The sequence below is a fragment of the Drosophila rhopaloa genome, unplaced genomic scaffold, assembly GCF_018152115.1.
Source record: "Drosophila rhopaloa isolate 14029-0021.01 unplaced genomic scaffold, ASM1815211v1 contig_115, whole genome shotgun sequence".
NCBI lineage: Eukaryota > Metazoa > Arthropoda > Insecta > Diptera > Drosophilidae > Drosophila > Drosophila rhopaloa.
This window is the reverse complement of record NW_025334990.1, coordinates 3631514-3652288: the sequence shown is the minus strand read 5'-3', so window position 1 is coordinate 3652288 and position 20775 is coordinate 3631514. Positions and strand designations below refer to the sequence as shown.

Sequence of the window (20775 nt, the reverse complement as noted above, 5' to 3'; positions counted from 1 at the left end):
TATGAAACGTAAAAATCCAAGTACATTTAGTCCATATGCCAAGCATATTGGTTCGAGTAGATGGGAAAAGCGCCGCAACGATGAGGAGCGGCAACAACAAGTGCCCCGTATTCCGTATACTGTACAACGTAATACTGTATCCCCTGCCCGGAATGTTTGCCTGCATCCTGCTGTTAGCACTTCAGTCTCCTGATTGTCTGCACAAGGATATATGTATATGTGTCTGCTTGCCACATTCACTTACTCAAGGCGACTCATGCAGTTTAGTTCTTATGAAAGGCACAAAATACTCGACCCTCCTCCAATCCGCACACATACCGAATAATTCTGAGATGTTTTGCAGGCGAACCGAAGCCATATTCTCATGTCGCCTGTCCAGGTCCAGGCAGCAGGAATCATCCTAAGCAGGGTGAACAGGGTCAGGGGAAAGAGGAAGACCGAGGCATCAAGGATCTCATAGAGGAATGCTTCGTACACACACAAAAAGGACCGCGGCCTTCTATACTCTTAAGCCATTACCAAGATGGAAAGTTGCAGCAGAATGTGGCAGAAGTGGAGAATATGCTTCATGGGGTATATACCTCCTATGCTTGAGAATCAACTTCCTTAAGTTTTAATAACCCTTTTTACAAAACTATGTGTAAACCAACAATATTTATGTTATATGTTATATTAAAAACTTTTACAATTCTTTCTTACTAATTTTTAGTTTTACCTATTAAAGTATTCCCCAGTTTAAATATAAAGTTTAATAGATATATATAACTTTTTTTTTTAAAAGGGTAAAGAAAAACATTATGTGCCATAATCAGATCATATATTTATACTTCATTTTCTGACTCATGAATCTAATAATGATTTGTACTGAATTATAGGCTTCTATACAAACTTATTGGCAACATAATAAAAAAATACTACTGAACAAATCAAGCAAATGTCGAAAGCATTTAATGTAAGAAGCAGTATCTATAGTATCTATCTTGGTATATATATGCTCTATAGACCAAAGAGCATCCATTTTTCGATCGGTTTGCTCTCCAGAGCTCTGGCAAACCCAAGTACATACGCATGCAGGCTCGTTATATCCACATCCTGTCAAATGTGCGCCTCATGCGTCCCCATTTCGATGAAGCGTCGCCTGTTTGCTCGGCTCGTTAGCTGGTTCGTTTTTGCATACTCCTCCCGAAAGCGTACTCCTACCCCCCGCCACATCCAGCAGGCCCCCTTGCCCACATCCACATCCACTCCATTCCTGGCCGACAATTGCCACCACCGAAAGCCGCCGCCAGTAGCGTCGGTCCGCCGACTGCAGCCCGCTTGGGTCTCTCACCTCCCGGAATCGAAGCCAACACCGTGCCATGGCACCAGGGCAGGCCCACCCAGCACCCCATCCCACCATCCCACCAGCCCAACAGCCCAACAGCCCACCAACCCACTATCCCACCATCCCCCGGCGACATCATCCGTCGGGCCGTTGGCTTTATGGCGGTGGAAGGCTCTCGGTGTGCTTCGCAGACACACGGCTGAAATGAGACGACAAACAGCCATAATAATCGACCGACCCACTGGCACTGTGGGACCAACAGGGCACGCAAAAAATGTCCATTTCTGGATCTTGGAATATTATACAATTTTCCGGATTTTGGTTGTACCAGCAATATTATATGTTGCGAAGCAACCCCTTGTTTATAGGCACCCCGAACTGTTTTGCGTTGAGGTCAACGATCTGTAAAATACGTGTCCTATCCCATCAAAGGATACAGTTTGATAAGCCTTTAAAAATATATTTGCATTTTACCAAAGATCTTGATTAATGTTATCCCTAATTTTGTTTACTACAATATTTATTTTTAAGGGTGTCAGAAAAATCTGTTCAAACAATATTGCATACAAAATAGAAACTAGATATATTCCGAAGTATTCTAAAAACTTTATTTTACTAAGCTCTTTTAAGATATAACACATACATAAATTATGCCACAAGATATATTGATACATAATAAGATTGGGGAACATTTTTTTTTTATTTTAGAATCACTTTATAGAGTGGTTTTCGTTTATGATTGTTTTTTGAAATGATAATTCCAATCTAAAATTTGGTCGTTACATTTTATACATTTGTGGTTATTTTCTGTCAAGTTAATTACTTTTTAATTTCTTGACACTCCATTCCTTTAAGTAAGCCAATAAATTTAAATTTAAGTACGGATTAGCTTTTATAGTTCCACTATCCTAAGAGAACTGTAGTTTCATAGCCAGATACTATGTATGTATCTTTCAGCTGCTGTTGAGGCTAACCACACTTCTTATCTTAAAGATAGTGAAATAAATTCCATATAAAGAAGGCCATATCACATTTTCCCAATGCGAAATTATCACTGGGAGCTGGAGTAAGATCAGGAATCTGAAATCTGGTTAATCCGTTGAGCGGTTCATCATTAGACCGGGTCCAGATTGTCCCACTGCCATTCGCATACCCTACACGCAAACGAGGCGGCCTCTTCTGTTTCATGCGTTGTTTGCGTTTGCGTCGCACTCGGGCAGATACAGATTCTGATTCCGATTCAGATACAGTCGCACACACAGTCGCGTATGTGGAACGACCGCCGTTGCCGCCGTCTGTTCGCCTCTCCCTCTCCCTCGCACCCGCTGCCCCGTCTCGCTCGCACCGACTCCCCTTCAGACACTCGTTCGGTTCGTATTTTCGAATTTAGCTGTAGCTACAGCCGTGCTGTACTGCGGTCTATGGCTCTACGGCTGTTCAGAGCGAGATACAGGCAAACGAAAAACAGTCGGCACTGGTCGACTCGATGAATGCGCTTTTTGATGGCCCAAGTTTCCATGGTTGTCCGGCAGTTTTCTCGATTAGATAAGGCACTTTGCAACACCACATCTGATGTCACTTCACTGATTTATGATTATTGTAATATTACACACTCGCATTTTAATATATATTTTAATTTTTAGTGATGTTTTAATTTTGAATATTTTATATTTATATTTTTATTAAGCTAACTAGACTCTTAAAGGGTCTAAGTGAAATTACACGACATTTAAACTACAATCTAGACGAATTGAAACACAGTCCTTTAGCAACAAAAACTTATTTATATATGTGAAATAAATTTTATTTAAGATTTAAGCTTTGTTTCTGCGTACCAAGTAATTACACAAAATGTTAGAAAAAGTAAAAATACTAAAAAGTCTTATAGATGCACTCCAAAATATCGTATTTTCAATTAAAATGTATTATTTTTGTAATTTTAAGAGTTCTAAACTTTATAATTCTTTATTATGTAAAAGAGTTTAACAAATTATTGTTATATGGTTTTTTTCAATATAATTTGGGCTATTCTCGGAGTCCGTTTTCATAGGGGTTTTATTAGACGAAAACCAAGACAAGCATCTGACAAAAAAATGTCCAATCAAAATGTCCTTTAACGAACTAATCGTATTTTTAACTCGTGGTTGTGTCGTGATTGTCTTTTCAACCTTTTTTTTTACTTTGAAGATACTCCAATTCCAGTTATTAAATCTGAAATCCTTTTACTTATCCCTTGTTTGTATTACAGTAATTTAATATAGTTAATAACCTCAAATTTTTTTTCAAACAATACCTTAACATTTTTAACGCAATAAACAGGAGCTTAATTTACGAATGAACAAGCAAGCAATGAAGAAAACAAGTATTAGTTAATTAAATATTTACTGATAAAGCTCAAAAATCAAATTCGTAGTCATTAAATCTTAAAATTGTTACTCCTTTTTGTAAGATATATATTTTTTAAAGATGTTTCCCCAATCTAGTTATGGATCTAAAAACTAAAACTAATGAAATAATGTGTATTATTATTATTATTTTATAAAATAGAGCAAATTGTAAGCTAAAAGCCAAAAATGCAATTATACTATAGTAATTATTTGCAGATAAGGTCTGAAATTATTAGTTTCAGATATCCTATATATGCCATAGGTAGTACCTTGTTATGCATTTTCCCATAGTTGTAAACCAGAAACAAATTAACTCACTTGAGTAAGTATTTAGAGATAATGCTTAAAAATCTTATAAAAAGTTGTAGTAAGAAAAAATTTTAAAAGCCATTATTTACTACAATGTATTTCTAATTTATTCTCATACCTAGTCTAACCCATATTAGTTATAAAAATATAAAAGTTATTACTAAAAACAAAACAAACAGCTATTATTATGGTAATTAAATGAAGTTAAGGTACTAAAATTCACATTTAAAGGTGTAAAAATGGGAAATTTTTAATGCCGTTGGAGAGACCCATATTTTCTCCACCAATTCCCATACCCAGTACACCCCATGTTAGTGATAAAACCATCCAAAATTCAGCTAAAATGTTAAGTAGACGAAAATACATGGTACGGCCAAAGCGAACCAGAGGCCAGGCAGGCCAGACCAAGACCAAGACCAGGCGGCCATGTTCAATGCTCTGACTCTGCGCTCTTGCCGCTGATACCTCGACCCCCCTCCCCCGCTACCCCCTCTCAAACGTTCCGTCCATCTGCTCTGCCGCCTGTGCTGTGCTGTGAGTTCATATAACGAACGAACGAAGAACACACAGCGACAAATGCCAGCCAGGCCAGATACACACGGACGGGAGCATTCTGTATCTGTGAGTGGCGACGAGCACCGATACACAGATACTCGACACGCACACCAGCAAAGGCCCCAGTTTGGTTTGCCTGCGTTTGCGTCGTACTCGAGCTGTATGGCGTATGTATGGCCGTATGGCCGTTTGCCTGTATGGCTGTATGGTATGGCTCTGGGCTCTGGCATTCACTCTGTGTACTGGTACTGCTCTGTGTATTTCATATTCCAAAGGCAAAAGCTGTACTACGTACGCTCAAGCGACTTGGGTTTTCAGTGGCAGAAAATTTATACAGTGAACAGCAGTACTGAAGCAAGCAGCTAGTACCAAACGTACCAAACTGAACCAAAATCGAGGAGATATCTGCGATTTGCTGCAATTAAAACGCAAATTACGCGACTTTTTCATACGGGTGAGTGTTAAGTGCTCCACTACGATTGATTCGCCATTGTCTCGCCTCAATTATCTGGCCAAGAAACAGCGCCACGGTGGCCATTTATTATATAAATTTTGCTAAATAAACCAAACGACCCAATTTGCGGTGCGGCGTGGGTTATAATACACTCTACTACTTGGGCCACATAGTGCTATACGGCTGGCATTGCCTTTGGTTCGCCTTTTGGTTGGGTGGCTTTGGCTTTGGCTTTCGTCCACATCGTGCTCGTATTGAATTGAAATTTTGAATGGAGGGCGCGCGCGAAATATTGACGGTTATATTTTGAAATGAATTGCAACCGCATTGTGTGTGAGCTGATTCGTTGGCTGATTACTCAATCGATTGAAATGTAAATGTCAAATCAATATTCTAGGTTAAATAATTTTTTGGAAAAAACAACAAAATTCGAACTTTCTTTGCTGAGGCCTAGGACTGAAGTTTGAATAAATTTATAATGTCTTTGGATGAAAGAGAAATTTACGGGGAATTGGGGAAATAGGAGTGCGTTATTTTTTTAATTTTTGCGGGACGGGGAAGGGCGGTACAGGTGGGCGGGCAGCAGTGACGACGTTTTTGACGAGCTGTAGGGTATTGAATGAGGGAGAGGGGGTCGGAGAGGGGAGAAGCGGCGCCGCCAAATACTACTGGCAATTCGTTCTCATAGCTCCATGCTTTTTATATGAACAAACAGGGTACAGTCACGGCAAAAATAGTCGGAACATGCGCGTCTTGTTAAAATTTAGGGTGTTTTAATGAAGTTTAATCATAAGTAGGGTCTAATTTAGGCGTATTTCAAAGAAACATATTTTTGTTTTTTTAATTTTAAAACTTAAAAAAGGTTTTCATTTTATTGTATTTTAAATGTATTTTTATGGGTCTCGTATTTATGGCGTATGTCGTTAATAATAACATTTAATTACTCTAAAAAGTACTTTCAATATTCTGTGCCTCTACTGTGCATGCGCTGTACCAGCTAATGCCTCTTGAACAGCTCAATTTCTCGGCCCACCAGTGTGCGGCCACGCAAATGAGTAGCCCCGTCGGAACCGTAAACACCCGAAGGCCCGCCACTGTGAGCATACAGTGGCATACAGATACAGTCGCCTACCCCCGGTTTGCCCTGTGTGTTGGTTGGTTGGCTGGCTGGCTGGCTGGGTTGTTCGACTCTCAGATACAGATACTTTGCTTTGGCTGCCTGTACTCCGTGCTATTTGATGGTCTCGCTGTTCGTCGTTCGTTTTGCCTTTGCTTTTGCTGCTGCTGCTGCTGCTTTGCTGCCCTCCTCTCTCTGCTCTCCGCCACTTCGCCTCTGTGTTTCGGTTTCGGTTCGGTTTGGTTGGGTTTCTGTTTCTGTATAGCTTGTGTGTAGCTGGCTATGGCCATTGCCTGGTACAGCTGCTTCAGTTGAATTTCAGTTCAGTTCGCCTGCCTATAGACGCTCGCAGTACCAGTACATTCAGTCTCAGTCTCACTTCAGTTCGTTTCGTGCGAGGCGATTTTCACAGTCACAGGCACAGGCACCAGAACCGAGCACAGAGCACCGAGAACCCAGTCCCAGTATCCAGTACAAGTAGCTGGACGGGCCAAGAAGAGTGAAGTAAACACCGAAACAAGGCAAAGTACGTACGTAGATATGGCAATACGAGTATTTTTCATACGATTTTTGCACTTTGCTGGCCAAGCGCATTTACACTCGCCGTCAAATTAGTCGGCCAGGCGTATATCTTTGATTAAAGTGAAATCATGTGCGCGGAAATATATTTGTTCGGTTATGTATTTAACTAATTAATCGCAAATTATAGGTGCCTTACAGGGTTCTTTTGAGAAATTATGTTGTTTAGCTGTTCATGTGCTTAAAAATACATAGTGTGTTGTTCGTGGATTTATTTAAATAATTAACCAAAAGTTAAAGGTGTTTTGTGTTAAAATTAAAAGATTTGTTAATCCCTTTTAGACCTGAAGTAGTGCCTTAAAACATGAGTTTAGTTCGGTTAAACAGGTTAAATCCATTCATTATTAGTAACATTTAACTAAATTATAAAGTGTTCTATGGTCTTTTTGTGATAAAATTAAATTACAGTTTTATTTTAATTTCCCTTTTAAATATTTGTTAAAATCAATTTGCTTTTTATTGAATACCAGTTTGAGTGATGAACACGAAATTGATTATAATGAGGTATAATAATATAATTAATGATTAACCAAAAATACATTGCCTTAGTCAGTGATTTGGAGGGTTAATGTGAAAACAAACTGAAAATATTGAGTCGATGTTGTTATCAGCTTACAAACGACTTATTGATGACACCAGGTTAAAGTAAAGTAAATTAATAATAAATTATTTAAAATGAAGGAAGCCTAATTAAATTCATAATTAGACTTAAATACACATTTTTAAAGAACGTTTTAACCAAATTAAATATTGAGTTCCTAGTTAAAATGTTGTTTAAAATATTTAGTTCTTATAATTCTTAACCCTTGATAACTTGTATTATTTCATTGTGCGATCAAAGTTCTGTTTGGCCAGTGTAGTTTGTTGTCTCAGATGACTGCGGAACATTCCCCAATGCAAGTCACTTTCTGCCGCACCTGCTCGTTGGGGCTTTTGATTTCTGATCGGCTTTGGGTCTCGCCTTCGGGAAATGGCCACCCGCTGTCCACCCACCTGTCGCCAACTGCGGCTTCCCTTGGTTTCAGCCGCTTTCCTTGGTACTTGCCACTTGGTTCTGGGTGGACAACCAAGCTAATCCCGTTTCTTGGAGTGGTCAAGAGGGACTTTTGCTTTTCTCGACGGTTGTCACATGATTATTTAGAGTGTTACGGTCAACTTTGTTCCTTTTTTGTACATAAGTCCATTTTGAGGAAATGTGGTTTGGATTGCAAGAGTATCCTATTTATGTAAGGATCTTTACTGATCTTCACGGATCTTCAGCCAGATTTACCTAATATTACAACTTTTTACGTTTCCTAGGCGGCATTCGATTGTTTTCTTCGTTCTATTCTGTTTTCTTTTGTTTTCCATTCCGCGCGCGTGTTTTGTTGTTATTTTTTAGCGCTTTGCGTGCTGCACTCCTGAGTGCAAACTAAAAATGGCGCCAAAAGTTTTGTCATTCAGTCCCCCCACTGACTCACACATCCAGAAAAAGGCACACCGATAAGGAGAGGGAGAGCGCGATAGGCGATAGAGCGGCAAAGCTTCTCGTTCTCGGGGGCATTTACAGTTACAAAGCTCTTTTCGCGCCACTTTTGTGCTGGTTTTCCTAATCGAATACGACTACTGCTATAGGGCTACGCTAATCTATAGGGCGATAGCCGGCCGCATAGCGGTATAATTGCGCTGATTTCCGTCAAAGTCACAGGCGATCGTATCTTTTCCCGCTCTTTTCTCTGGTTTGCAATATCAGGCAACGCTCTCTTGTGTGATATTGTCGATAGGGGGTTATCATTGTGGTCTGTTACAAAAATAGTTTTAAATCTGGAATTTATGGCTTTGTAATCTGAAAATCGAAAGTTGGAGGTTATTTTGAAATGTAATTACATATTGGAATATCTACATATTTTCCCCTTAAAACATATATAAAACATATATTAATAAAAGAGTTTTAGGCTCTAAGCCATTTTAAATGGATTATTTCTCTTAAAGTTATGATAAAAAGAGTGGACTATGTACATTGAGATACCCAGATAAGCATACTGAACTGTTTTTCCCACATATTTGCGATTTAAAAAATTGTTTGCAGAAAGTGTTCATGTTTTATTTCAGAACTATGACCTTTTAAAATGAGTAATAATAAAAATTAAATATGTATTTAGTTTTATTTTTACTCATATCGCTTGTTTTTTTTTGTAACTCGCGGCGGTGACTTATGCTGCCAACAAATATAATAGTTATTTTTGAATTTTAAGGGAATGTGACAATAAAGCTCGTATTGTATGGCCCTGTATCATAAAGTTCCTTGAATTCAATGTTGCTTTCTAGTTTAATTAAAGAGAGTATATTGGCAGAAATCATCTTTGGTAATGCATTACATCAAGTTAATAATTAATGGAAAAGGTAACAACAAGCCATGGCGCCATCTAGTGTGCCATTTTAAGGATTCGATATAATGTTGACCTACCCTTTGATTTTCGTCTCGACTGTACTGTACACTGTGCGAAATCGGTGATACAGAAAAAAGGGTCATTAAACGAGGGCATTATCAGCATTATGTATACCCTCGTTAAAAGTCACCACTGTGCGTTCCACGCTCTCCAGCGAAAACACATAGAGGCCGTTGCTTTCGGGCATCCAGTGCGCAAATCCCTGGGAAAGTATCTACCCTAAAATGCTGGTTCTGCGCACAAGCTTCGTGCTGCAGGCAAGCCAATAATTCGTTGGGTTCTGTGTTCTGGGTATTACTGGGTGGTTGGGTGGTTCGGTGGCTCGGTGGTTGCTATTTGTACTGGTGGTGCTGCCTGGGAAGTCTCTTCTCCGGACGGGGCATTAAAAACACACGCCATAAACACATACAGTTGGCCAGATAAGCGTTGTCAGTTGTCTCTCAGTTGACGTCAACGCCGCTGCCTCTGCCTCTGCCTCCGACGCAGTCGCAGTCGCTGCCTCTGCCTGTGCCTCAGTCGACGTCTGCTTTTCAATTTTAGATCGACAAAATGGCTGTTGTTTTCCACTGAAAGGCTTTGCGTTTTTGCAGCTCCTTATTTTGTATTCCGTTTAATGTCCTTTGTGCGCCTTTTGTGTGGGTTCTGTTTGCCGTTAGTCTGGGGATTTCATTATGCCATATGCACAAGCGGCGGTCGCAGCACGTTGCGTATGCGTAATGTGGCCCGCCGGTGCCGCCCACGCTGCGTATGCGTAATGCTGCTGGATAAATAAACATTACCTATTGTTTACCCGGTAATTGGAGGATTTATGAAGTGAAATGCTGAAAAAAGGCATTTGATAATTGAAAACCTTATTAACCTAATTTATAGCTTTGAAACTCACCAATTAACTGCAGTCCTTTTGAGAATATACACGTGCATTTTGTTAAACAGAAAACCTTTTTTAGATTGTAAAGGGAAGCATTTGGTTTTCGTTAACAAAATTAATTAAATGTAAATAACCTTTCGCATGCAATTGTTTCTGTATTTTAAAATATACTTTAAAAAAAATACGTCATTTATAAACATTATGGTTTTAAAAGGGTAGAATGTATTCTCATCTAGCCTTGTTATGCAGCATGTTTTTACCTTGCTAGCCGCGCTTGCAGAGAAAAAAAGCAAGCTCACAGCGCAGAACAACAGATACAGATGTATGTGGCAACCAACTATGCACATACACAGACGGGAAATGGTTTTCGCTTTCGATTTTCTAGGTGGACCCCCTCTTTGCGCCAAGATATACGTGTGTACATATCTATATAAGGAGTGTGAGGAGGCGGAATCCTGGCTGCATCACGTGTTGCCGCAATGTGCGACGCCTCGCCAGCCATCCGTCTATCTTGCGGATGCGTGTGTCTGTGCCCGCGTTGAACTAGCAACAATTTTGCCGCCGTTTTCCTGTTGCTCCTGGACACAGGATACGCAGATACATATATATATATAAATGTATATGTATAGGATCTGTGGGGTGTCCCCTATCAGCCGCTGGCCAAAACGAGGATGTTGTGCGATGTGCGGTGGCGGCTGCCTGATTGATGCGTCACTCCTGCCTCCCATTTTGCTCCTCAGGCTGCATATTCCTTCGCTTTCGAGTCGTTTGTTAACCCAATTCACGTCGTTATGCTCCTCTGACTGCCACCCTCATCCTCATCCGCCCCGTTTTCCCCATTTCCCCCTTTCTGTGCCTGTCGATGTCTCGTGCATTTTGCGCTGAATTCTGGATTTGGGTCAAGTGCATGGCTCGTGGCTGTTGTTTGGGGGCCAGATTGTCGTCATCGGTGTCGCTTCATTTGCATGCCATCTCCCAGCTGACTTGCGTCTAGGCTTGCGATGGCGAAAAAGGAGTGAAATGTGGGGGTTCACTGGCCCTGCTTCGAAATCCTTTGGGGTCGGTGACCTATGCGGCATGTACAGCCATTAAGTGCGTAGGTACATATGTACAAGGAATCGACACCCACAATTAATTGGAAATATTGCTGCCATAAATAGTCATTATGTAGGGGGTTATATAAAGCCGCAAGGATTATGTATTAAAAGTGTTTCATTCCAATGAGGGGGTGGGGCAAAGGCCGGAGGTCATTTCTGTGCGTTGGTGTACAGGCAGGCATATTTAATTAATGTGCACAGTCCAAAATGCAATTATTGAATATTCAATCGAATGAGGGCAAAGCCAAAGAATAACATAGGGAAATATTCCGAGATTTAAAAAGAGCTTATCTATTAAACGCAATTGTATTTATCGAAATTTGTTCATTTATTATACATTTGGGAATGTGATCAAACCTGAAGTTATTCATTACATTTCTGTTCACATTTTAGTTATTAACTTGAGTTTCAGCTTAAATTTAAACTTAATCTAAGGAATTTTAAGATTCTTGTAAATGATTTCAAATGATTATTTATTTGATTTAAAAAGTTTTAGTTTCTTTAAAATAAAGAGAGATAATATTTTATTTTTAATATTAATTATCTTAAGAAAAATCTAACTTTTTTCCATTGTGCTAGTAAGAGTCTGATAATTTGTTGTTTCCTGGTGTGGCTTACATTAAAGAAACTTACAATTTTAAAAACATTTTTACCAACTTTTATTAATAAGTATTTTGTATTTTTATTCTTCCAGCTGCTTAAGAGCTCAGCCCCCACATTTCCCGTGAAAGAAGTCAAGCCAAGCCAGAAACAAATATGAGTGGAGACCGCCCGAAGCGTCCCCTTTCCGCCTACATGCTGTGGCTGAACGAGACCCGCGAACAGATCAAGAAGGACAACCCCGGCAGCAAGGTGACAGACATCGCCAAGCGGGGTGGAGAACTCTGGCGCGGACTGAAGGACAAGACAGTAAGTGGAGGCAACTGGCGGGGCAACCGGTAGGATGAGTTCTAATGAGTGCACTTATTTTCGCAGGAGTGGGAGCAGAAGGCCATCAAGATGAAGGAGGAGTACAACAAGGCGGTGAAGGAGTACGAGGCCAATGGCGGTACCGATTCGGGGGCGCCCAAGAAGCGAAAGAAGGCGGCCGCCAAGCCCGCCAAGAAGGCCAAGAAGAAAGAGTCCTCCGAGGAGGAGGAGGAGGACGAGAGCGAGTAGGCGGTTGCAGCCTCCGGAATGGGCAACGTTTTTCTGCATAAGTTTTAAAATACATTTTATTAATGTAATTTTTTAAGTGACAAAAAGAAAACCCACAAAAATGGAAACCAACAAAAAAAACAAAACTTAATTAAAAAAATCTCCAAAAAAATATGAAAAAAAAACACAACAAAAAAATGAATTAAGACCTTAAATCTTTAAATATGCACTAAATCCATAGACATGAGAACACACACACAGATACACACATGCCAACACACGGACACAGCATAAACCATAAAGACTAAGTTAAAGAAGTGAAAAATCACACACACATTATTTCCAGTCAACTGTTCATTATATTCTAGGTTTGTACGTATAAATGTATCTATATGTATGACACTCTTCTTAAACACATGCAGCCCACTGCCCCCACGAGGGGATTCCCCGCGCCCCCTTTAGCCACTTTCGATTGCATCAAGTTATTTGAATTTTGAGTCCCTCGATTCGAAAGCAAAAAGTTATATATATATACATACATTTTAAACTATATACATAAATATATATTTAAATATATATTATGTAATTTAAAAAGGAAAAACAAAAAACCAATATTACAATTATGTAATTGTGAATGTAGAGCTGAATGGAATATTTAAAAAAAATATATATAAAAAATTGTGAAAACATTAAGGCACTGATTCGATGTTCTTGGGTGTGTTGTGTTTGGGAATTGGCTCTCGTTGATGAAAAGCTTTTCACTTGAAGGAAACTCGAATATAAGAAGCTTGGAATGGTCAAACTTTGCTGCAAGCTTTTGATATGATAGTTACAGTATGGTAGATTTGATTGCAATGATTTTTTTTTAATTGAAAATTAAAAGCTTAAAAGAGTCTTAACTATATCAAGATAGTTATTAATAATTTCTTAGAATTCTTTTTTGTGCTTATTAATTATTGAAGTTTGGTCAGGTTTTATTAGCTTTTGCCCCACTGTACTCGAATCAAGCAGAGAGCGCCTGCGTTAATTTTGTTTGGACTAACTATACAGATGTCCCGCGTTTCGTTGACCAGTTTATCTTCTTCTGCATGGACGGCTGGAGACTTTCTGTCTAGGATTGAGGTTCCCCTACAAAAACAACATTTTCCCAAGGAGCAGGGAAAGTAAGTTCCTGGTCAATTTCCCTAACGAATTACAATAAAAGGATTAACACCTATCAAAACAAATCAGTGCTCAAAGAACACCTGAAAAGTTCAGGTAAACTTTCCAATCACTTTTCAACCACTTGTTGAGCTGCTAACAGCAAGTAAAAAACCAGCAGTGGAAAAACAAAGAAGAGCACATTTCAAGCGGCAACAGCTGGAAAAATCAATAGTGCGTTGAGCATATGGATAGTAAAGTAATAAACTAAGTAGATAACACTCGATAAGGTCAAGTGCATTGCGTTTTGCGTGTCCACTCAGCACATTAATCATACGCCGTGTGCAACACGCACGAAGCTAAACTCGTTCCTTTTCCCCTGCTTAATTACAGGCTAAGAGGCAAGGCTAACGACCCTGAACCCTCCGTTGACACTGAACTTGCCCGGTGGCAAGTCGGTCAATAAAATGTCCAGCATGGCACGTTTTCGCAAGGTAAGCTATAGTATGGTAAAATGGTTATATTTTTTCGATAATGTTTCAAATTAAAGATATAAGATAATCAATGGATAGGAATGAAAATAGATCTAATTATAGGTAGATTATATGAGAGCAGAGATACATCTGCTATTCATAAAGGAAAAGCTAAAAAGATGTAACAAATAAAAATAATAAATAGAAAAAATTGAAAACCATTTATATTAAAAAATCCAAACAGTCAGTAATCAAAAGAAAGTGATTAAAGAACCGTATTTAACAGAATAAATATCAGAATCAGATTTCATCCTTAAAGGCCTGTTTTTTATTCAAATCAACATTTTTATTCATTTCTTCATTTTAAGAACAATAATGCAAGCACTTCCAAGCCCAATTCTTAAAAATATAATTTGCTTCTATAAAACTGTTTACTAGAACTTGTTATTTGTACCAAGCTTAAATATGCAATCCCTCAGTCAGTAAACTTTAAACCTTTAAACTACATATATACTTTTTAGAATATTTGAGATATCTAAATAACTTGTTATGATGGCAAAAGATTCTTCGTATTTATAGAATTGTATATTACTTTCTGTAAGTAAAGTACTCAAAGTAATTTTAGCTTTGGCCTTAACTTTTAATATAACCCTAACACAAAGTTCAAAGTAGAACTTAGGTTCAAGGAGTTTTTCTTGTAAAGTCAGGAGTCTCAATAGCTGACCCTTTGGGTTAATACCCCATGGGTTGATCTATCAGGTGGATAGTTCGATGGATGAGCTTTTGGCGTTCCAACTGCCGTTGTGCGGGTGTCTCGGGGCAATTACCATGCGAATCACACTTACTGCCCCCCGTTTTTGTTGTTTTTATTGCATTTGCGTGCTGGTTCGCCTTGTTTTTATTTATTTATTTCTGAAAACCGACCCTCAATCGACTGAACGTGCGGCTCATTCATTCATTTGCAGCTGAGTCGCCAAAGCGAGGAGCTCGAACCAGAGGCGAGTGCATCTTTGCTAAAGTCATCCCCCACAATATTAGAGAACTTTGCCTACGAGGACGAGATTCAGTCGCTGCAGCACAATCACCAGCTTCTCAAGCGGATGGCCACCTCACCACCCGCCCACTCCGGCTCCCAGAGCAGCTCCTCCTCCACATCGTCATCGCGGAGGGAGCCCAAGTTCTGCGACACCCTGGAACGGCATGCCTTCATGCGGAATGTGATCAACCGGCAGCCGGAGAGTGTACGCCGCTACTCGAGTCCGGGTGAAAAGGAAGCCCAGGTGCGGCGCAGTCTGGAGGAGATCACCAAGGATCTCAAGGAGATCGAACAGTTCGTCAGCGCCACCGAGGAGCTGATGCAGAAGGAGAAGGAACAGGAGCAGGTCCTGCACTCCAACAAGGAGAATAAGTGCCCCAGTCCGGTGAAAAGGGTCACCTATAAAATAAATGCCTACAAGGCGCCGCCCAGAAGACATCGTCCTGGCAGTCCGCGGTTCTACCACTCCAGATTGTACTTCCGGAATGGTAAAATCGGTTGCGTGGACTCCACGGAGCATCAAAACAATGTGGGCGCCACTCATGCTCTGGTCAAGCACATACTGCACCATGAGAAGCCGCTGGTAAGTCCGGATAGCGTGAGGAGGGTGCTCGAACAGGAGAGCTTTGAAATGGTTCCACTGCCGGGAGCTGTTCCCGAGGTCGTACCCGATCCCATTGCCATCCAGCGGGCGGAGGAGCTGGCAGCAGCCACGGGTCAGGTGGTTCTACCGGCGGATGAGGAGGAGGAGTCACCAATCCATCAAGCGGAATCCCATCCAATTATCGACGAGGACGAACAGGATGTGCAGATATGCTACAACGAATCGCCGGAGCTCCAGAACGAAGATCGCAACGAGCGAGCCCAGGGAACACCCTCCATCAATGACAGCGAGATAGTGGCCGTTGACGAGCCGGAAACGGAATTGAATGTGGATATGGACCTGGAGCACCGCAAGCCAAGCAGTGCTGGTAGCTTGGACTCCCAGGGTCAGCAGTTCCTCCGCGACCAAGTGCGTCATTTGGTTCGTCGCTTTACGGCCAGAGCCAATAAGGTCAAGTCGCGGATCGAACTACCACCAACTCCTTCGTCCAGCAGCACGGCCAGCTCACCATCTCCTCCGCCCACCAAGAGTCTGCATCCTTCTCCGCAGCACAAGGTGCGACTGGTGCCGGCGGGTCAATCTCCACATCGCGGCAGACTCTTCGAGGCGGATACCCCGCGGTCGAATGTGTGGCTCTGCTCCAGTTTGTGCGGGGCCAATAATGATGAGCGCACTTTGGATCCCCAGGGCAAGATCTACATCTCCTGGCTATGCGTCGTGTCACTGTCGTTCCTCTACAACGCCTGGGTGATCCCGCTGCGCTCCTCGTTTCCCTTCCAGACCAAGGAGAACACCAACATCTGGCTGGCCTGTGACTTTTGTGCCGACATTGTCTATTTGCTGGATGTGGTCTTCTTTAAGCATCGCGTTATGTACCTCTTCGAGGGATTTTGGGTGAAGAACAAAAACCTGACAAGGAAGAACTACATGAGGAAACTGCAATTTAAGGTGGGTTCGTTTGACCAAATATTTAGAATTCCTGTTTTATCCTTATTTTCTTTACACTGACTAAAGATTTGAATCCCAAAAATAAACCCATTTTCTAGAAACTTATGAATTTATATTACATTTTCAGTTGGATCTGCTGGCCCTTCTGCCGCTGGAGCTTTTGTATCTAAAACTAGGCACAGGTGCTGTTTGGTTGCGTTTTCCCCGGTTCTTTAAGATTCAGAGCTTCTGGGAAGTGTTTCGTCTTCTGGACCGAGTAATATCATCACCACACTTCGTAAGCTCTCTCTCTCCTTCAAAATTAACTTCTTTAATTAATTATACATTTTCAAATAGGTTCGAGTGGCCAAAACATTGACCTACATGCTGTACATGATCCACATCACAGCAGCTCTGTACTATGCCTACAGTGACTACCAGGGATTGGGTCAGAATCGATGGGTCTTCAGCGGCAAGGGTCATCCGTATGTAAGGTGTTTTGCTTTTGCTACCAAGACGGCCACATCGATAGGAAAAAACCCAAAACCGGAACGCCAGGGGGAGTACGTCTTCATGACGGTGGCCTGGCTGATGGGCGTCTTTGTCTTCGCTTTGCTCATCGGTCAGATCAGGGACATTATCTCCACAGCCACGCGAAATAAGCACGAGTATCGACAGCTGGAGGATGAGACGCTGGAGTACATGCGACGTCTTAATCTCTCCCAGGAGGTGCAGTCAAGGGTCAAAATGTGGTTTCAGTTCACATGGGAACAGCAGCGCACTTTGGGTTTGTAGATATAGTAAAGTTTTCTAACTAATTTTTCAACTAATTACCTTGTCATTTCACAGATGAATCCAACATCCTGGATGCCTTGCCTATCAACCTAAAAACCGACATCGCTATCTCTGTGCACATTCAAACCCTATCCAAGGTTCAACTCTTTGCCGATTGCGAAGAGGCTTTACTCAGAGATCTGGTCCTAAAACTAAGAGCTGTGACCTTTCTGCCTGGAGATTTCGTTTGCCGGAAGGGTGAGGTTGGCAGGGAGATGTATATCGTGAAACTAGGTCAAGTCCAAGTGATGGGTGGTCCTAGTGGTGATATGGTCTTAGCCACCCTCACCGAAGGCTCCGTTTTCGGTGAGATCAGTCTGCTGGGAATCAATGGAGCTGATCGCAGGACAGCAGATGTGCGATCCAAGGGCTACTCCAATCTGTTTGTGCTGTCCAAATCCGATTTAAACGAGGTCATTGCATACTATCCCAATGCCCAGGCGATTCTCAAGAAACGAGCTCGTCAATTGATGAGGAAGAATGCAGCCAGGGAGCGGGAGGAGGAGCGAGAGAGAGCACGCAGTGCACTCCAGGCAGATGTGGTTATCGGAAACCCGAAAACACCGGAGACGCCACCGAAACTCTTGCAGACAGTTATCCAGGCGCTACCTTATGAATCACCCGCCGTCGTGCTCATCACCAGAGGTTCGAAGAGGATGCGTCGCAAACGCCAATCACTGCAAATGGAGACCATCGTGGAGCCCAAAATGGAGATCACAGGTGCCGCCGAAGCGCTGGACCAGAAGGCCATAAAGCCGGGACGATGTTCTCCCGATTTACTCTCCTCCATCCAACAAGAGCTGAAGTCCAAGCACAGGTTCATTAACCTCACGGATTCGGAGAAGGCGCTGATTAGCCAATCGGCCAACAATTCGTTAGAGGACATGAAGGTGGTGGATCTCTAAGATTTCATAGCCAATTCCATAGTATTTGTCTAATTATTGTAACAAAATATTCTGCGATATAAACTCTGTGTGTATAACAATAACTCTATTTAGCTAATTGCCCGTCTTAAAGGCAGCCAGCACTGCTTCCACGATTGTAGGAACCTCCGCCATGGCACCGTTTCCTGTATCCCCACACATGAGCGTCTTGGAGATGCAAGGTATCTCCTTGTAGCCCCAACTATTCAGCTTGTCGATCTGCTCCCGGGTTATGGGGTGGTCGTACATGCGAGTGTTCATCGCAGGGGCAAAGAGTAGGGGTTTCTGAAGGTCCCAGGCCCGCACCACGCACATAACTATATTATCGCAAATCCCCTGCCATAAACAAAGATACAAAGTTAGTTTTATATCCAAAGAATTTCACAAGATTGTGCATTTGACTTACAGTGGCCATTTTGGAGAGGGAATTGGCGCTGAGGGGGGCAATCACCAAGAGATCGGCCCACTTGCCTAGGTCAATATGCAAGACAGGATCTCCTCGTTTGTTCCAGTTGATCCACTCATCGCGATTGTGGTAAATGGGTACTGCAAGATAAGACTCATTATTAGGATTGCTATAATTTTGGGTTTATAAAAGGTTTAATGTAGATAAATTGATAGGATTTATTAAACCTAAGTTAAACAAAAGTGTGTTAAGTTTAATACCAGGTTCATTTTTGACTGCTCCTGCTACCTTTAGTAAAACTCGATAAGATCACTGACCTAACAACAAGTTTTAGGCCCATACATCTTGAATAAACAAAAAGTGAGAGTAAGTTTTAACTATATTATCAATCAAACCCAAATATTTTTATATAATTTGGCCGTGACAATTTTTTTTAAATGCATTGTGAACTAACTGATGTATTTTAATACTATAACTACACTCAAAAATGATATAAGATGTTAAAAGACGCTTCAAAGGTTTAAATAGAATCCATCCATATTGCATAATAGATAAATGACTTAGATTTGGTCTTAGCTGCAAACTCCTAAAAGAGGCAACTTTATGGTTATTTTGGATGGTTAAGTTGATCAAATATGAATGAGTTTTATGATTTATCCGTTCTGGGTTATTAATATAACCTACGATATGAATACAACATTAAGGTAAGCCCCATAGATAACGCACCATTCTCGGGAATTTGCTCCAGTTCAAAGAAGTGCTTGGCTGCCTCGGTGATAAGGATTTTCAGGTGGAATTTGAAGGGCAAACTCTCGTCGGAGAGTTCCTTGATTAACTGGGCTAGTTTTATGGTGGCCACACTTCCGGTGGCCGCTATCATCACATTGCGTTCGGGTTTCATAGTGTCCAATAGCCTCTAGTGCTTCTGGTCCTCCGCCTGTTTCTGGTCGGTTTTTGTGTTCTGATCGTGGAAGCCCAACTTGGACCACTCGGTTCTCTCCATAAGATTGTTGTCCATGCGGCAGGCCAGATAGTTCTGGGCGTCCTGGCGGCACTGTCCCGTATCCTGGGCGTTTTTGCGCAGACAGCTGGCGTAGAGTAGGAATTGCTTCTTGCAGAGTCCTTCGTGGTCCAGGGGAAAGGAGCCCTTCTCAGGCGGCGTGGGCACGAACTTCTTCTGGCTGTAGATCTGAGAAGTCATTTGTGGGTATGTCGGCTCTCGCCTTATCTTAATTCATTGATAAATTATGACTTCAATTACGAAAGAATTGTGTAAATAGAAACGTAGTGTGACCAGAGCTAATGCTGTGCCGGGTTCTAGAGGATACTTGGAAAATACCAAAAGCAATGATACTTATTAGAATAAAAATAGCATGAAAATAATCAAAAATTAAAAAGTAAGAAATTTTGAACTATGATTTAATTGCTAAAAACTGTCAACTGTAAATTAATTAAATTAAACCTGTTAAGAAACATTCGCAGATTAATTTCAATATAAGAATTGAACTGTGAAAATTTGACAGTCAATTTTATGCAATATTAAATTTAGCAACGCAAAGTTATGTTCCTTTAAAATTCTTTGATTTATATTAAAAATAAAAATTCACCTACTTTACTTAAAATATGATGATTTTCAGTGAATACGTAAATGAGTTATAAGTCGACCAATGATTACATAAAAACAAAATTAAGGAACAAAATTAGAAACCAAAGTTAAAAAAAATATTTTGTAAGATGCATCCCCCATAACTCTACATTAACAAATTTACAGTTCCATAAATTCTGTGACTCATGTTAAAAAGAATACCCCCATTGCCGCAACTGTCACACGTGCCAGTGATAAAAAATCCGGCACACCATCCACCTAGAGGCGTTAGTCACTTGTCGTTTTTTCGTAGCAGGCTATGTCGTTGGGCAACGCAGGGCGAATTGCTGTTTGTTGGTTCGTACAAATTCCCTTTAAGTCAAGTTACACAAGTTTATGGGCCTTCCGAATTATTCAGGACTGTTCTGACCGTGGGTGGCGTGTACGCTTTTGTGCTGTCAAAGCAATCCGTTGAGAACCGGCGTTACGAGAGCATGCGAGTACGTGAGCGCATGAGGAAGGCAAACCAAGGCGATTACGACTCAACCGCAGCATCGGACAGGCGATTCGACTACTAGCAGTAGCACCCAC

General features: G+C 41.2%; 5 protein-coding genes across 7 annotated transcripts; 3 read left to right on the top strand and 2 right to left on the bottom strand.

Moving 5' to 3' along the window:
* The first annotated feature begins 4802 nt into the window (after window positions 1-4802).
* Window positions 4803-12949, top strand: LOC108043257 (high mobility group protein Z). 3 transcript variants are annotated; one of them, XM_017121868.2, is made up of 3 exons: window positions 4803-5029; window positions 11814-12028; window positions 12095-12949. In XM_017121868.2, the coding sequence occupies exons 2-3, from the start codon at window positions 11876-11878 to the stop codon at window positions 12275-12277; spliced, it is 336 nt and encodes a 111-aa protein (XP_016977357.1). In that variant the 5' UTR covers window positions 4803-5029; window positions 11814-11875; the 3' UTR covers window positions 12278-12949. The 3 variants fall into 3 exon arrangements, with proteins under 3 accessions (XP_016977357.1, XP_016977360.1, XP_016977358.1); XM_017121871.2 differs by lacking the exon at window positions 4803-5029 and adding an exon at window positions 6436-6676; XM_017121869.2 differs by lacking the exon at window positions 4803-5029 and adding an exon at window positions 6437-6672.
* A 77-nt stretch (window positions 12950-13026) lies between these two features.
* Window positions 13027-18272, top strand: LOC108043254 (cyclic nucleotide-gated cation channel alpha-3). The gene is made up of 6 exons (XM_017121866.2): window positions 13027-13419; window positions 13790-13890; window positions 14835-16457; window positions 16585-16734; window positions 16794-17223; window positions 17286-18272. Exons 2-6 carry the CDS (start codon window positions 13864-13866, stop codon window positions 18173-18175), a joined length of 3120 nt encoding a protein of 1039 aa, XP_016977355.1. The 5' UTR covers window positions 13027-13419; window positions 13790-13863; the 3' UTR covers window positions 18176-18272.
* On the bottom strand, window positions 18190-19500 carry LOC108043256 (phosphopantothenoylcysteine decarboxylase). Its single transcript, XM_017121867.2, has 3 exons — window positions 19326-19500; window positions 18600-18739; window positions 18190-18529 (listed from the first exon to the last, which is right to left on the bottom strand). Exons 1-3 carry the CDS (start codon window positions 19498-19500, stop codon window positions 18269-18271), a joined length of 576 nt encoding a protein of 191 aa, XP_016977356.1. The 3' UTR covers window positions 18190-18268.
* Window positions 19501-19515: 15 nt separating this feature from the next.
* LOC108043258 (cytochrome c oxidase assembly protein COX19) lies at window positions 19516-19899 on the bottom strand. The gene has a single exon (XM_017121872.2). The coding sequence runs from the start codon at window positions 19798-19800 to the stop codon at window positions 19516-19518; it is 285 nt and encodes a 94-aa protein (XP_016977361.1). The 5' UTR covers window positions 19801-19899.
* A 530-nt stretch (window positions 19900-20429) lies between these two features.
* Window positions 20430-20762, top strand: LOC108043262. Its single transcript, XM_017121877.2, has 2 exons — window positions 20430-20541; window positions 20603-20762. Exons 1-2 carry the CDS (start codon window positions 20504-20506, stop codon window positions 20760-20762), a joined length of 198 nt encoding a protein of 65 aa, XP_016977366.1. The 5' UTR covers window positions 20430-20503.
* The last annotated feature ends 13 nt before the right edge of the window (window positions 20763-20775 follow it).

Coding starts and splice junctions, on each gene's coding strand:
- LOC108043257 (XM_017121868.2), top strand. CDS start 11,876: ATGAGTGGAGACCGCCCGAAGCGTCCCCTTTCCGCCTACATGCTGTGG. Junction 12,029..12,094: donor GCGGACTGAAGGACAAGACA/GTAAGTGGAGGC, acceptor TTATTTTCGCAG/GAGTGGGAGCAGAAGGCCAT.
- LOC108043254 (XM_017121866.2), top strand. CDS start 13,864: ATGTCCAGCATGGCACGTTTTCGCAAG. Junction 13,891..14,834: donor GCATGGCACGTTTTCGCAAG/GTAAGCTATAGT, acceptor ATTCATTTGCAG/CTGAGTCGCCAAAGCGAGGA. Junction 16,735..16,793: donor TAATATCATCACCACACTTC/GTAAGCTCTCTC, acceptor ATTTTCAAATAG/GTTCGAGTGGCCAAAACATT.
- LOC108043256 (XM_017121867.2), bottom strand. CDS start 19,500: ATGAAACCCGAACGCAATGTGATGATAGCGGCCACCGGAAGTGTGGCC. Junction 18,740..19,325: donor GGAGCAAATTCCCGAGAATG/GTGCGTTATCTA, acceptor CTTATCTTGCAG/TACCCATTTACCACAATCGC. Junction 18,530..18,599: donor CCCTCTCCAAAATGGCCACT/GTAAGTCAAATG, acceptor TGTTTATGGCAG/GGGATTTGCGATAATATAGT.
- LOC108043258 (XM_017121872.2), bottom strand. CDS start 19,800: ATGACTTCTCAGATCTACAGCCAGAAGAAGTTCGTGCCCACGCCGCCT.
- LOC108043262 (XM_017121877.2), top strand. CDS start 20,504: ATGTCGTTGGGCAACGCAGGGCGAATTGCTGTTTGTTG. Junction 20,542..20,602: donor GGGCGAATTGCTGTTTGTTG/GTTCGTACAAAT, acceptor CGAATTATTCAG/GACTGTTCTGACCGTGGGTG.